General features: G+C 39.3%; 1 protein-coding gene across 1 annotated transcript in view; it reads right to left on the bottom strand.

Annotated features, from left to right (window-relative positions):
• The window catches only part of LOC130569440 (disintegrin and metalloproteinase domain-containing protein 12), a 77277-nt gene that overhangs the window by 19749 nt on the left and 40493 nt on the right, over positions 1-17035 (bottom strand). Inside the window, exons 5-11 of the mRNA XM_057359094.1 lie at positions 14838-14914; positions 13062-13254; positions 9957-10022; positions 8853-8924; positions 7566-7735; positions 7187-7271; positions 4394-4542 (exon numbers count right to left, since the gene is read on the bottom strand). Coding sequence (XP_057215077.1) covers positions 4394-4542; positions 7187-7271; positions 7566-7735; positions 8853-8924; positions 9957-10022; positions 13062-13254; positions 14838-14914 — 812 coding nt within the window. The remainder of the gene's footprint in view (positions 1-4393; positions 4543-7186; positions 7272-7565; positions 7736-8852; positions 8925-9956; positions 10023-13061; positions 13255-14837; positions 14915-17035) is intronic.

A 17035-nucleotide genomic window follows, 5' to 3' on the forward strand; every position in this document is an offset into this window, starting at 1 on the left:
AGATGGCAATATCCAAAATCCTTGTCCTTGTGGGGACATTTTTTGGTCCCCATGAGGAAACAAGCTTATAAATCATACAGAATTAACGTTTTTGACAATGTAAAAGAGCAGACAGTTGTGTGTGATTGTTAGGGTTAGGGGTGGGAATATGATATACAGTTTGTACAGTATAAAAACCATTGTGTCTATGGAATGTCCCCATAAAACATGGAAACCCAACATGCGTGTGTGTTATGTGTGTGTGTGTGTGTGTGTGTGTGTGTGTGTGTGTGCGCGCGTGCGTGTGACAGTGTGTGACAGTGTGCTGGGTTTGAATGTAAACTCCTTCACCAAACCAGTTTTATTTTTAACCATCAAAAAAATAGAAACAGACGTCATGCTCCTGTGCACCTCACTCAGCCTTGTTTTAACAAACTTCATTTATCCCAAAGACCCAAAAATGAAAATGCTGTCATAATGAATTTACCCTCAGGTTGTGTATACATTTCTTTGTTCTGATGAACACAGAGAAAAATATTTGGAAAAATGTTGGATGACATTTCTGGGACATCACTAACTACCATAGTAGGAAAAAATGGTTTTATGTGGTTTTCAATTTAAAATATCATTACATATGCCAGTAATTGAATAAACAAAACATATTCTGAGTAATGTCCGCTTTGTCCCTGGCACAGTTACTAAGACCAGGGTGCAAATTTAGCCACAGAAATCTGGCTAGCATCGCCCCCCATGCTTGCCCGACCAACTGTACCCACAATGCATCAGTGATAAGCAGATGCTCCATCGTTCCACCTGATGCCAGCTCACAGATCAGCGTTATGACACAATGGCACACAACATCTCACTGTGTTCAATGAGGGTATGAGCAGATCTTTAAAGGCTCTAAAGACACACATTAAATATCAAATCAAAGCCAGTGTATAGACTTTCTATAAATGACTTAAAACCAAGCAAAATAACGATTTACACATCAGATCGCATCGCTAGATTTGCCAAAGTCTGTGATGTAATTCAGTTTGACAAGTAAACACGATATTCTCGCATACACCTGCATCTCACTGCTGTATAACATCAGATGAATTCATCCTAAAACATCACATCATGGCCACTTGAAACTAACCGACTCAAGCCCGTCAGAATGAAGGAGCTTTATTCAGACATCATCATTCATCTCTTAATGAATGCAATTACATAGATGTAATGCTTTAAATCGAGCACCTGCTGGGATGTTGCGTTCATTGAAGCTTTGATGTATGAGTGATGTGCTCAAGCTCACATTCTCATTCGTATCAGACGCTGGAGGCAGGTGAAGAAAACAGAGCGCTCGCTCTTCTCCTGTGACTCAGGCATCTGTCTCTGTTTGTCTCGCTCTCTTCACTAATCTGTTTTTCTCATCTGGTTCCCTTACCCTGCACCACACAACACTTTTTACAAGCACATATTCGTGTGTGTGTTTTTTGTGGGGTTTTCAGCCGGGGTCAGTCACACAGGACAGAGTCCAGTTCAAACATTCTGAACCTCTGACCTCTCGGATGAGCTGAGACGCACTGAATGCTGGGATAGCGTTGGCCCGTGTGCGTCAAATGAAATGGAAAAATGCTGTGGAAATGTGCGATTTACTTTTAAAGACAGTTAAAGCTTTCCATTTAAATGAAATGGATCAGTATGAGATGAAAGTGTCTCCATGTTTTGTTCATCTCTGATGTTTTAAGTTGTTTCTTCATCAAACACATCAGGGGGTCCTAACATCTGACCATTAAAGCAGAACTTAACTAACAGCTGACGCAAAATAGCTGATCAACACGGTCCACACATGCTGTGATGTGTTTATTAGTCGACCATCTGATGAGATTGAATGACGCAGCTATCAATTGGAACCGTGTTAACCAGTCTTGCCAATGTTGGGTGGGGTGTGAAGATCTGTTGTTGTGCACATGACCAAATGAAGCTCATTATGGAGTAATAGGGCAGAATGAGATGACGTCGCTCAGTGGTAACCACTAACAAAAAGAGCGAGCTGTGATCATCGTGTGAAGATGCTGTGAACGTCTGGGTAGGAAATGAACTCGCACATCAGAAGAACAGCTGACGGGTTTCAGCGTGTTGTAACCAGTGACGTGTAAAAATGAAACCAAATGGAAGTTCAAATGAAAGTTTAAAGGCTGATATACTTTGTACATGCTGTAGGATGTTTAGAATGTCACGATGTAAAGAAGATAAATAGACAGAAAGACAGGTAGATTATATACAGACAGACAGACCAAAAGGCAGAAATATACAGACAGACAGACAGACAGAGAGGCAGAAAGACAGACAGACAGATCGACAGATAGGCAGACAGACAGATTGACAGAGAGGCAGACAGACAGACAGATAGGCAGACAGACAGAAAGACCAACAGATAGGCAGACAGGCAGATAGGCAGACAGACAGATCGACGGGATAGGCAGACTGACAGATCGACAGATAGGCAGACAGACCAAAAGACAGAAATATACAGACAGACAGATAGGCAGACAGACAGACAGACCAAAAGACAGAAATATACAGACAGACAGATAGGCAGACAGACAGACAGACCAAAAGACAGAAATATACAGACAGACAGATAGGCAGACAGACAGACAGACCAAAAGACAGAAATATACAGACAGACAGATAGGCAGACAGACAGACAGACCAAAAGACAGAAATATACAGACAGACAGATAGGCAGACAGACAGACAGACAAAAAGACAGAAATATACAGACAGACAGATAGGCAGACAGACAGACAGACCAAAAGACAGAAATATACAGACAGACAGATAGGCAGACAGACAGACAGACCAAAAGACAGAAATATACAGACAGACAGATAGGCAGACAGACAGACAGACCAAAAGACAGAAATATACAGACAGACAGATAGGCAGACAGACAGACAGACCAAAAGACAGAAATATACAGACAGACAGATAGGCAGACAGACAGACAGACCAAAAGACAGAAATATACAGACAGACAGATAGGCAGACAGACAGACAGACCAAAAGACAGAAATATACAGACAGACAGATAGGCAGACAGACAGACAGACCAAAAGACAGAAATATACAGACAGACAGATAGGCAGACAGACAGACAGACCAAAAGACAGAAATATACAGACAGACAGATAGGCAGACAGACAGACAGACCAAAAGACAGAAATATACAGACAGACAGATAGGCAGACAGACAGACAGACAAAAAGACAGAAATATACAGACAGACAGATAGGCAGACAGACAGACAGACAGACCAACCAAAAGACAGAAATATACAGACAGACAGATAGGCAGACAGACAGACAGACCAAAAGACAGAAATATACAGACAGACAGATAGGCAGACAGACAGACAGACCAAAAGACAGAAATATACAGACAGACAGATAGGCAGACAGACAGACAGACAGACCAAAAGACAGAAATATACAGACAGATAGGCAGACAGACAGATCGACGGGATAGGCAGACTGACAGATCGACAGATAGGCAGACAGACCAAAAGACAGAAATATACAGACAGACAGATAGGCAGACAGACAGACAGACAGACAGACCAAAAGACAGAAATATACAGACAGACAGATAGGCAGACAGACAGACAGACCAAAAGACAGAAATATACAGACAGACAGATAGGCAGACAGACAGACAGACAGACCAAAAGACAGAAATATACAGACAGATAGGCAGACAGACAGACAGAACAAAAGACAGAAATATACAGACAGACAGATCGACAGATAGGCAGACAGACAGACAGACAGATAGGCAGACAGACAGACAGATCGACAGACAGGCAGATAGACAGACAGACAGGTCGACAGATAGGCAGACAGACAGACAGACAGACAGATAGACAGACAGACCGACAGCTAGGCAGACAGATCGACAGATAGGCAGACAGACAGACAGATCGACAGATAGGCAGATAGACAGACAGACAGACAGACCGACAGCTAGGCAGACAGACAGACAGATCGACAGATTGGCAGACAGACAGACAGACAGACCAAAAGACAGAAATATACAGACAGACAGACAGACAGATGGACAAGTATATAAACAGACGGACCGAAATACAAACAGACACGCAGACAGACAGATCGATAGAAAGTTGAGTATATAAACAAACCGACAGATAGATAGTCAGACAGACAATTATATAAAGAAAGAGACAGACAGTACGGAATATGGAAAAGACGACAGGCTTACAAGGAAAAAAAGACAGACAGATATATAGATAGATAGACAGAAGACTATGTAAACAGAGAGACAGAAATAGACAGACAGTCAGAGGGCTTTAGGGTAGATGTACTGTAAGTGTTAGCTTTGATTGATTGAAAGCATTTGTTATATTTACCCAGTAGATGGTGTCATGATACAGCCTCCTCTGTCTACACTGGCTCTACAGCCACACCCTCGCTCCGGTGTGTCATGATTCATTCCAAAGTTGTGTCCCAGTTCATGAGCCAAAGTCACGGCGGCACCCAGAGGGTTATCAGAGTGATCCTAAAACAAGAGAGGTCAAAATGAACCTGCACATTCACAAAACAAACACCTCCATGATTTCATAAAAACAAAATCCGTTTCAGTTTGAAACAAATAAAAGTCCTTTCTATCAGAGAGCAGAGAGACATTATTCATCATGTTCCACCATCCCTCTCATGATTCCATTTGTCCAAACGTCTCCTCACACGCATTTGTTTCCTCTCAGATAACTGTGCCGGTTGTTTCACATGGCTTGTAATAAGCAGACACTAACGGTCTTTATAATTACTTTTCCACAAATCCGTCAGACAAGAATAATTCAAGAGCTGCGTGACGGTGCCAAAACACAACCAAACTCTTGTGTAGTTCTGGCTTGGAGGAGGGCGTGTGTCGATGAGTTCAGACAGATGGAATTACTGTAATTCCTGTAAATCCATTTGGTAAATATGTGTCTGCCAAAAAAGTGAAAATAACATTTAAATAAAGTGGAAAATTCTCAGTTTAAGGACCACAGATTGAAATGTCAGGGTGATGTTGTGTGTCAGGCAGGGTTTGTGTGGGAATACGTATGTGGACATGAATATGAATAAAGGCGACAGTTTTCATTTCTTTTTCATTTTTAGCTCAAGACTTCTCAGGTGGGTTTCATTTCATTATGAATTTTCAAAATGTTAAAGTCATTAGGTGATTAAAAAACAGAAACGAGGAGAATATGACGGAATCAGTAAAGAAGTTATAAAAACAAACAATAAATTGTTTTATAAAAAACAATACATTTTTGGCTTGGTAACATTGTTTTATACACATTATTTTGTTCTCATTATTCAGAAAGGTTATTATTGTAATACAGTATTTTTTACTTCAGCTAATAATATAAAATAAAATATAAAATAAAATTGCAAAAGCAAACTGTATTCAAATTAATGAATGTTCTGTTCTCATTAGTCTGAAAAGTAAAATTATTAAATTAGCCACCTCATAAAATAGCCAGCAAAATCACCAGAATTGTAGTAAGATTTTGTTTATGATTTCTTATTTCTTAATTTTTTTGGAGTGAAGTTGCAACAAAACAGTCTAAGACATTGTTAAGATCTCTTTTGAACTCTTAGTTAAACTTCATTCTTTCTTTAGTCTTTCTTTCCGATGGGTGTGTGAATGAACTAAATGATCTAAACAGACAGACCCTGGAAGTCCTGGAACCGTCAGCTAAACACAATCTTCTGGTGTTATAATCTCTCCGCCGTGGGAGACCCCTGATGTCTGCGTATCTCATTTACATCCAACATGTCAGAAATACATCTCACGCGCTAACAGTTTCACTTTGGTCTCAATATGACTGGTGATTTTTGGTGAGCGCTGCGTCCAATAAGAACACAATCTCACTCCACACACAATGTCGAGAGATTTCATGAAATATTGTTGCAATTACAGCGCCAACCATATTCAATCAAACAGCGAAAACAAACGCATGACATCAAACCAGCTGCCAAGAGGTAGCGAAACGAAATAAAACCAACGAGTCAATGAATAAAACATGCGAACGCAATTTGTTTTGTTTGCTTTTTGTCCTGATTATGACAAAGATAAAACGTCTCCCTAGTTTTCGATCGCAGTCGTTGAACGATGCAGAATCGCTCGCGGTATATGTGCCGCAGTTTCTCATCCTGACCCTAGAGAGCAGTTTCTTATCCCAGCATGCATTGCAGGAAACGGTGAATACTGCATCTGACAGTCGAGTCGTAATGACCCATAATGGAGAAGTGCCACATAACACAGACGTGCTTCAGTGAGTTTCAATCAAAGCAAAAACACTGTACCATCTGTTCCGCATAAAACCCCTTTAACCGTCGGGACGGAGAGACACCCAACCAGATAAACAACAGAGCCATTCTAGGATGGGCTGCCTCTAATGACCCCATGAAGGGCTTGAATCTGGACCGGTCAGGTTTTTCCACCCAAACACTTCAGCCAGAAAGATATCCTAAGCGAGGAAGTAAGAATGCAGATGAGAATGCTTGACCGATGCATTAACAGTATGCACTCCCATCATACGAAAAAATCGTTATTGTTTATTTACTCATGTCATTCCAAACCTGCATGATTTTCTTTCTTCTGCACAACATTGAACCCCATTGACCTCCATTGTACGAACACAAAACCACATTTCTCCAAAAGTGTTTTGCAGAAGAAAGAAGGTTTTGAACAAAATGAGGGAGAATAAATAACGATTAAGAAATGTTATCAGATTTTGATGAATTTGTGTCCTTTGAAACATGTTTTGAATCTAAATCGCTGACCTCACAACATCTTGGGATGCAAAACTGGCCACGGAGACGCTTTGACTTTGCTTCATTAGAATGTCACCCTCGTGTCCTGTGTGATCAATACGTTTGGCTGATTTAGGGGGACGGGTCTCTAGATGGCCGTGATGAGCGAGTTAATGTCCGTCTGTGACAGAGCAAACAACTGATGGATGAATCCACCGATCAGACCTCAGGTAACCTCTCAGCTCAAGAACTAAAGTCAGAAGTGCAATTGAGAGGTCAAAACTTGAAGAAAAGGTGTTGTAGATGGTTGCTATGCAGTCGCACCAGTGAAAAACATCCAAACATTTTAAAAATATGGGCCTTTATGTCTTAATCAATGATTGACAGGTGTCACTCACCATGACGATGCCCCCGGACTGTTCCGCAGTGCACATGCTCATAATGGGAGCCATACCGATGGTAGTGCCCTGAAAATAAACCCCGCTGCCGAGAGAAAACAAGACGATCAACAAGAGATCAAACAAGAAAGCATTTTTTAAAATGTTTTAACCTACACTCTTAAAAATGAAGGTGCTTCGCGATGCCATAGAAGAACCTATGAAATGGTTCTAAAAAGACATCTGAAGAACCAAAGGGTTCTTTGGTGAAAAAGGTTCTTCAGATCATAAAAAGGTAAGAAAGAGATGCTTTGTCTGAAAATTTCTTTGCGGAACAAAATGGTTCTTCTATGGCATCGCTGTGACATGCACCTTTCGTTTGAAGAGCGTATGGTTTTACCTGATGAGCTGAGCGTTATCATGAGCTCTCTGTGGAAGTAACTGCAGTTTTCTCCAGTCCAGAAACTCGTGAAGTGATGTGAACGGGTCCTGTGTGATGGAGCATTTGTCTCCATCGCTCCACACCTCCAGCCCCACCAGAGCCACACGGATGTTCAGAGATCTATAAAACTGACACGCGCAACACAGGCTGTTAGTGGAAAAGTGAACACGCTAATCGTCAAAAAACTGACGCACAAAGACAGATCCACATTGTTACAGACTATGAGACGTTGACCCGCTGGCGTGTTAAGATATGAACCTTGTTATAAGCAGGCGTGATGTGACAAGTCTGCAGCAACAACTCATTTGTCTGTCCACACTCACGGCGCTTACGCACTAGAGAAACCTCTGATGTGTAAGACACAAATGAGTACAAGGGTCAGTTTAAATCAAACGGGAATATGAATGGACCCGCCTCTCAGACATTCTCATTGGTCAATGTAAGCCTCCGTCAAAGTATGTTACAGCAAAGGTCAAACTGAACAACCTGAACTATTTTACGAGGGTGCTTATTCGTATGAATTTGTACGTTGTTTATCCTACAAAAACGTACAATTACTAGAAAAAAGCAATACTGAAGCCCCGCCTCTAACGTCACTGGCATGAAACTCGTGGCGCAAATCGTACTAAAATGTACCAAAATTATGCCAAAATAGTTACGTTTTGCCATGAGATTGTGTTGGACTGAAGGCATGGATGCATGCATGAATACTTTTTTTGCCTTTATTCAAAACATAAAAAACAAACATTTTCCCACCACACGATCTTCAATGTGCCGGTATTACTTATTTACATTTTTGACATGACTGTCACTGCTTTTGTCTTGTTTTCTATGACAGTATTTAAACGTTCTTACATCAGAATACATTTACTTGGGAAGCAAAATGACCTAATACTGTATATTACGTCTAGTTTTATTTTGTTAGCAAAAAAAAACGAATGAAGTTTTACTTTTGTTGAGTTTATGCTTAAAACAAGACAAACATATCTGCCAATGGGTTATGATAAATAATTTTTTTTCCCATTTGAATTATGGTTATCACTGGCAAATACAGTATATTTTATTGTTTTACACATACTTTTATACATTTTAAACTAAACAAGACCAAATATGTTTTCATATCTATGCATTTCGCGTCTTACGTAAACATTTGTATGTAAAATCAAGAAATAATACTACGAAATTGCTTTTTTGCAAAGTGGCCCGCTTCATTGCCTTTCATCCTGCTATGTGTGCCATGTTCACCTTGTCCACGTAGTTGGCGATTTCAGCAAGCCTCTGTTTCACCTTCTCCAAGTCTTTCCCCTGTTTCTGATACTGAAATGTCACGAGAGAAAAAAAAGAGAGCGAAAGTCTTTAAACTGCAGCCAAATGTGGCCGTTGAGTGTCTGACTGTGATAAATGTCACATGACGTCATCCGTTTTCCACGCGCAGCCCGGCACAGATGTTGAGCCAGACGTGACCTGTCTGATGTTCGAACTGTAAAAAAGACTTTTCTATTACATAAAAGAACGACTGGAGACAGTGAGTGATGCAGTGACAAGAATCAGGTTAGTAAGGTTTTGTTGGTGTAAAATGCATAAGAAAAGAATAAAATCAACATCTTTAACTCCCTTTCACTTGAAATTGTTCTACCATAAAAAAAAATCTCCGGAGGTTTAATGTGACAATGTTATTAAAGTTCTTTGTTTATGCACCAAAAGCAAAAGCATATTTTAAGTCACATTTTACGACCGCTTTCACCCTTCTTCTGACCTGTCGAATGAAACAAGTTGTGTTTAACAGCTGTGTGTAAACATCCTCTTGTCATCTGACGTGAGTTAAAGCGTTTTGATGTGTTCACACAGCGAGTTCTGCTTTGCAAAGCTTAAATCACGTCCTGAACGTGCATTTAAAATACAGATCATTCTTAAAAAGATGAGGAAAGAAAGAAAAATGTAATACCTCACGGTGACCTACAAATATCCCAGACACTTAACCACAGACAAGTGACCCTGAATCCGGCGTTTAACACACATTAACGTTCCAGAAAAAAAACAAAATCTCAGTTTAAAAGTCAAACTAAAAAGAGGGTCAAGTAGTTGCAGCTGGAAGTCTTCAGTTCCTGTCTAATCACACGAGTAATGACCCCAAAAACTGCTTTAACATCTGACCCCGACACACACGCGCACGCACACACACACACACACACGAAGAACACAAGCTCTTATTCCTGACTTCAGGGTCAAAGATTAACACTCAGAAAAGTCTAACCGATGAAATAAAAGGTTCATTTACGAGTGTGCACTAATGACCTCTGACCTCTATCCGTCAGAAGGTCGAGATGAGTGTGAGAGTCTTTACGTTACCTCGCGGTTGTCAGCGACGATGATCAACTCCACGTGCTTGGTGCTGCTCTGCGCATCTCTTTTATACTGCAAAGAGGAAAAGAATGACAGGAAATGATTACAAAAGAGGAAGTAAAGGAGACAGTTAGTAGAGCATCAACGTAAAAATCTCGCACGAGCCCATGTCACCGTTTCGGCACCTTACTGCCAAAGCTGTGTGTGATTGAAGATGCTGATCTGGGTTCAGCAATGCCCTCAAAACACATCCCATCATCCCCTCCGCAGTGATGTGCTTTCCAGGAGACCGTTTACTTTAATAGCCTTCTGATTGTCTGGCCATCTCATTTTCTCAAGGGAACGGCCCACTTCGCTTTTAAAAGTATTATAAACTCTTCTTTCAAGTGTAGTGATGTCTATTTCAAGTTTATCATTTATCTAACACACGACTCAGGCAGAAGTGAAAAGTCAAGTTAGGGAAGAAAGGAGGGTTTGGAAATGATGACAGAATATTTCCTTAGGGGACATTCAGACAGAACGCGTCTAAAAACGCGAGACGCAGCGCTCACATACGTTTTTTTTAAAGCGCAGCCTAGAACGTGAGGGTCTCGAGACGCGGGTATCCGGACACAGCCACTATGCACCTCCTCCGCCATGTTGCCGTCAAATAAAACAGTTGTCATGCCAACTTGCTACTCTAAACAGTAAACGCTTGCCCCGCCTCCAAATTCTTCTGATTGGTTCACTGCTTTTGGAACTGACATTGATGAGCAGCGCTGCATGAATTATTGTTTTTTACCTGACATGGCATCTAAAAACGCGGCGCTCGTGTGCGAGGCGCTTCAAAAGACGCGAGACGCTAGCGTAACGGTCATGCACGTCCGTCAAACGCGTGTTTACACAGAAAAACTATGGCAAAGTAGCGCATTGGAATGGAAAAATGCGTTCTGTCTGGACGGCCCCTTAGCATAATGAAATGTCTTCCATGTATTTCTCAGGTTTTATGTGTATTCTTTGGTCTTTTTATGACGCAAACAATTACCACTTGACAAAGATATATCCCATTAACTCTCCTTATAAATTATTTATATGTCTAGCCGTGTTTGTTTCGTTTTCATGTAAAAGTGTGACATAGAAAGTGTTATAATTCAAGCATAGTAGTAAATTCCCAGTGGAGTGAACGTCTGCTCGATTGGCCCTCATCCCTGCACCAAAATGTGTTACTGTGGCTATGTTTAGCTCTTTTCTCATAGAGAAAGAGAGAGACACTATCCTTCACCCATCAGAAACACAAGCAGATCCAAGCAGGACCCCGAACACATCCTCAGACTGTGTCTAGAAAACCTGTTATACTGTTGAAACCTCGTATCTCCATATTTTGTGATTTTTATTTTTTGTCATAAATCAGTCTTACTAGTTTGTCACTGGATTTTGCTAATATCTAACCAATAAAAAGTGCTTGTCAGCTGAGACAACATAATATCGAGTCATTTAAAAAGTACAGTGTTCTCTTCCATTTCTTGAAAAACAACAAATTTGGACATCTGAGGTTTTAGAAACTCAGCCACGCTGGTTTCAAAAGGGTTTGGGGCAACTGTCACCTAGTCGGGTAAGTACTAAAGAACTAAACATCAAAACCAGATATCAAATACTGTACGTATCTGACTCTTTACCACATTTAAAAATAACCTTTCATGTTTTTTTTATGAAATAAGAATGTGGTTTGAGTAAAATCAGAATAAGCTGGCAGTGTCTAGCGCTCATGAAGGTGATCTTGTTCTTTGGACAGCACTAAGTGTTGTTTCTCTCACTTTCAATAGAACCCGTCTCATACAGTTTCAATGACTGACCTTTCTCTAATGGAAAAACAGTCTGTGTCAGGATTTCTGTTGAGAACAATGAGGATTGTAGCAGCTAAAGGGCTAATGAAACCTGTACGGTTTAAGAGCTGATGTGCTTCTGAATGAATAAAAACAACTGTAAGAGACAACAGCTTTGCCGTGACATCTGCTGGACAATACCAGGGTGTTGTCCCAGCAGTGACATTTAGATTTATGTCAAACGTTGTCATATGACGCTTTATAAATAAATTCACAGTGTCATCACATACCTTGATAAAAAATATAATGAATGATTCATGTGATTTAATATAAAATTATATAGAATTTGTAGGTCCAAACTCATTTTTTTCATGTCCCACAACTCTGGTCACAACATTAAGATGGATAAAATAAGATAATTGAATTACAATTTGACATTATTTCAAATGGAAATGTTTAATATACATATTAATTTACAGCATATTAAATGTTTTTGTATATTTAACTGATCGTTTATTACATTTATGAAGCAAATATGCCTGTCCCACACTTTTGAGTCCTTACCGCAACAATGAAAAAAGGCTTTTATTATGACGTTTTATCAAAGATAAACAAGTCTAGTTTCTATGGAAATGACCACATGAGCACATTGCTGACAGATTAGGCCACCTCACTACCTCACTCACAAGATCCCAAAAATATAAGTTAAATGTCATCTTTTCTGTGTCAGTATTTACTGTGTGTCCTTACCATACAGCCAAGTAATTCTGTACTTTTAACTGCAGTACATTTGAAAAATAAATGTAAATTACTGTTTAATTCATGTGTATTGAGATGCTAAGAGTCAAAACTAATGCAGTAGACCTTGCTAGCTGCCAATTAGCTGCAATATTAGCAAAAATGTCATTTCCGCAACATGTCTTTACCGCAGCACATTTTCAAGGTTTAATGTATTGAAATACAAATATAAAAATAAACACGTTCCAGATTAAAATCTTAATGATTCCATGCAATTTCGTTGACCTTATAATATGTATTTCAGACTCTGATGATTAAAATTAAAATTCACAGGGGTCAAAAGTGCCCGCAGTTGCAGAAACACCCACAAATGTAGATGAATGAAATGAGCATGTTCATCAGATACATTAATGAGTATGTGTGTTTGAGACCACAAAATGAGTTTTTCAATCATGCATTAATAAAGTATGTTTGTGTGACTGTAGTCTACATGTCCACAGAAGGATAAGTATTGTTTGATGGGGTACGTCAGTGTAAAACGTTAGGGCAACGTTGAAGAAACTCTACTCACCCTGCTGCTGTGAGAATTAAAGTCAGTTCTTGTAGTGTTGAAGAGCTCTGTGGGGTGTGAAATGTTGTGACCGTGTCCACACGTCCCCTGCTGGAGTTTAAAGTGTCCTCCTCTATAAATATGATGTGTGATGCTGTTCCCATCCGGCAGTGGCTCCAGAACGTAAACTTTATCTTCAAGTGAAATCAGTCCCCTGTAGATACAAATACAAGTTCAAAAACACGTCAAAAACATGGTGACAGTATTTAAGGTGACAGAATCTTTAAAAACATTTCAAGAAATACACATCTGTAACTGGCTCATGGGCAATATGGCTGATAATTATCTTTTTTAATTAAGTGCAATTTAAGTGTGTAAATGTTGAACAAACATCTTTAAGATCTAATTATATATTTGGAAAAAATAGATAGTGGTTTTATACAGTATATATATATCTATATCTATACAGTATATATGTATGTATACAGTGTGTCTATCTAATTGTTGTCTAATTATAAATAATAATAGTGTAGATATAAAAAAACTTAAAAGTAAGCAACAATAATCATAAATGAAACACCTTTATACAAATAAGCTTTAATTCCGAATGTGAATTCATCTTATGAATATCTGATTTTAACAAACAATGTTTTTGAGAGCTTAATATCTTCCTTGAGTTAAAATTTTATTAGAATTAATTGGCATACAAACAAAGAATTCATGAGTTTGATTTGTACTTCTTTGCACTATGGCCCTGTTTCTCAGCCTTGGAAAAGACGGCTTTTAAAAAGTTGAGTCGCATTAATATTTTATGATGATGTTGAACTGCAGACGGAACAGAAGAGAGAGAGAGAGAGAGAGAGAGAGAACAGAACGCCACTCTCGCATGAGAGGAAGCGCCTTCTCATTTTCCCACAAAATTAGACAGCGTGACGTTTTGGAAAGCGTCGTTGCTCAACACATCCGCCGGTCCACAGAAAGTCCATTTTCTAGGACATTTTGGCTAAATAAATCTTCTCCACAGATCTAATATTACTGCTTTGTGGTTCTTGGATCTGCGTCTGCGAACCTCTCGAAGTTTTTCTTCTAAATTGAAGTGACTTTCTTCTCGAAGCGGCCAACACTTCGGGCTTTTCCAGAAGTTTGAAAACGACATCGTTCGAGATCCCCTGGAAGCCCCGCTCGCTCAAACACTGCCAAAAAAACCTGCAGATATTTGTTTTGGCCGAGTGACGTGGGGGGTTTTTTGTCAGGGGAGATGTGTGTGCCAGCCAGAGAGACAGGTTGATGTGATAGCCGAAATAAAAACTGAAATAAAGAACTGAACAGTAAGTGGTGTGACTATAGGGAGATCGAGCATATCTGATGCCGTTCGGTGTTGTAAATCCCACATTCCCGTTCTCGTCTTTCCCAGATCGAAGTTTGAAAATCCACTTTAAGCATCTCATGTGGCATCGGATCATTTATTATAAAGTTATCACGGTGATGTTCTGACAGAAACTATTACACTTTCCTAACAGAATGACTCCCTGCACAGTTTCTACTTCTGAAAGTACAGCGAATGTCCTCTTTCGGGTTAATGAACGCAAACATCACCACTCCTTCGTGATTAAAACAGAAGGTCTGGAGAATCAGCGGGAGGTCTCCTGAGACTCCACAACTTCACACAATGTAATTAAATTGACCTTTACTGAGGTCCGGTCCTCGTGTAACTTCACAGAGTTCAGTAAAGCGAGGAAAGAAGTGAGGTGAGGTTAATGTAAAAAACCTGTCGTAGTGGGATGAGTGGAAGCTCACCTGAGTCCAGCACAGGTGCTGAGGGTGACGTCTGACCCCGGGTGTCCCTCAACTTCACCATGATAGTAGCAGTGAGTCTAAAACACAAAGCACAAGAACGTGGCGTTGACAGAAACATCAGGTCGGGGCAAGTTGTCACAATTTTTTCCTTTACTCACAAATTGTTCTTCTGTCACTGTTTGATGTTGACGTTGTAATTTTATACAATTCATTAATTACAGTTTCGCTTAGATATTTTAAAATATATATATTTGTTGATGTTTTAATAAATTTATGAATTGCTTTGAACTATATATAATTGTTTAAATTGTTAACATTTCAGATGGCAATGTCCAAAATGTGTTGATTTTCTGTCAATATGTTCATATTATACATTTTGATGTCCCATAAGTCATAAGAATCACAGATGAGACATTTATGAGAGTCATTGATGATGCTTAAGTCTCATGTGCGTCTCATTTGAGAAAAAGAGTCAGAAATGTCACAGATGTCTCTGTCATTAGAGTATTAGAAGAGATGTCAACAATGCTCAGATTTGTCACATCTGCAATCAAAAGTCAATATTATTGAAGATCTCGATATGAACTCAAACATTTCTCATCGAATCGACTCAAATCCAGATTATTTTACCAGAACAATCGACATTCATTTGACACCTAATGTTAGTTTCTTAACACCGTCTTCATGCAGCCGCAGAGATCTGGAGAACTCTCTGTTTAATGACCTGGAGGTTTTAAGTCATTCTTAATCATCATGATGTATTTGATATTCAGGTCCAGCTCATAACAGTGTTGGGCTGAATCCGACCGGCCCGCACGAGTCCAAACGTTCCTCTGAGGAGTTCTGCTTCAGGATAAAATTATGATACGCTGGACACACAACACACACGACTATAAAACAGACTTAATCAAAGGCAGACGAGGTCTGACAGACCAAAAACACACGAACAGAACACACACACACACAGTCAGTGAATGCATTCAGATGAAAAGCTCTGTTCGCCTCAGCAGTCCTGGATTCCATCAGAACAGCCCGATTTATATTTGAGGAAAAACACACACGGTTCTGTTGGACACCTCAAATAAATCAATTCAATCAGCAGTGTTAAATCGCTGCATTAGAGTATGACGGTGCATATCCTCCGACGGTAGAGATTTGTCAACCTGTAGAGATTTCGCTGTACCAGTTTCAGTTTCAGAAGAAAAATGTGCAAGACATGATGTTAAACCTTGTGTATATTTCTTCTTTAAAATGATGAAATGCACGCACGTTCTTCATTAGAGATTCAGAAGAGATCTCATGATTGTCTATGGTGTTCACATATTTACACCAAATCAATGTGAAAAATTGTGTACGGACTCATTTTATGCAGGAGTTTGTCTAGTTTTTTTTTAAAGAAACGTAGTATGCTGCCTTCAATTTATAAAGCATTCAATACACCAAATGATGCCAAAACAGGCATAATGGCATGCATACATATAATACATCATTTCATATAAAAAATTATCAAATGATCTCTCAAATGTTGGTTATGCTGCTTATCCTCAATTTGATATTGAATATGTACACGACCGGTCAAAAGTATTTGGACACTTGAGTGAAATGTTTCTGAAAGCGTATGTTTAAATGTCTGAAATTAGTTTAGTAGACAAGAATATAATTCTGCAAACAAACGTTTTTTTTTCATGACGAAATATTATTGTATTTAAAAAAATGTTTTTGAAATGGATGACTTTGACTGAATAATGAAAAAAGCGCAGCCAACAAGAGCACAGAATCGATGGGAACCTTTAATGTTGTTTAAAAAGCATCTCAGGGTGAGACCTCAAGAAGCTGCTTGATAAATGACAAGAAAACATTTCTGCAACATTTTAATGAATGTTTTATTTTTTTAGTTACAACATAATTCCCATACTGTAGTTCCCCTTGTTCTATTTCATACTTTTGATGAGTTCATTATTATTCTAAAATATGGAAAAAAATATGAACACATAATTGTCCGGAAACTTTCGACCGGTGGTGTGAGTGAAATAGTGTAGAAGTAACAGAGTCAAACCTTAAAAAAACAAGTGATTTATCTGAAACCGAGTGAGCCGACTATGTAGGCAGCATGATAAACACTACACTAGATTAAAAGTCATGAAGTCACAAATGTAATTTGTCCTTAAGGCATGTAAAACCAAACTTCTCAGCACTTC

The sequence above is a fragment of the Triplophysa rosa genome, linkage group LG18, assembly GCF_024868665.1.
Source record: "Triplophysa rosa linkage group LG18, Trosa_1v2, whole genome shotgun sequence".
Classification (NCBI taxonomy): Eukaryota; Metazoa; Chordata; class Actinopteri; order Cypriniformes; family Nemacheilidae; genus Triplophysa; species Triplophysa rosa.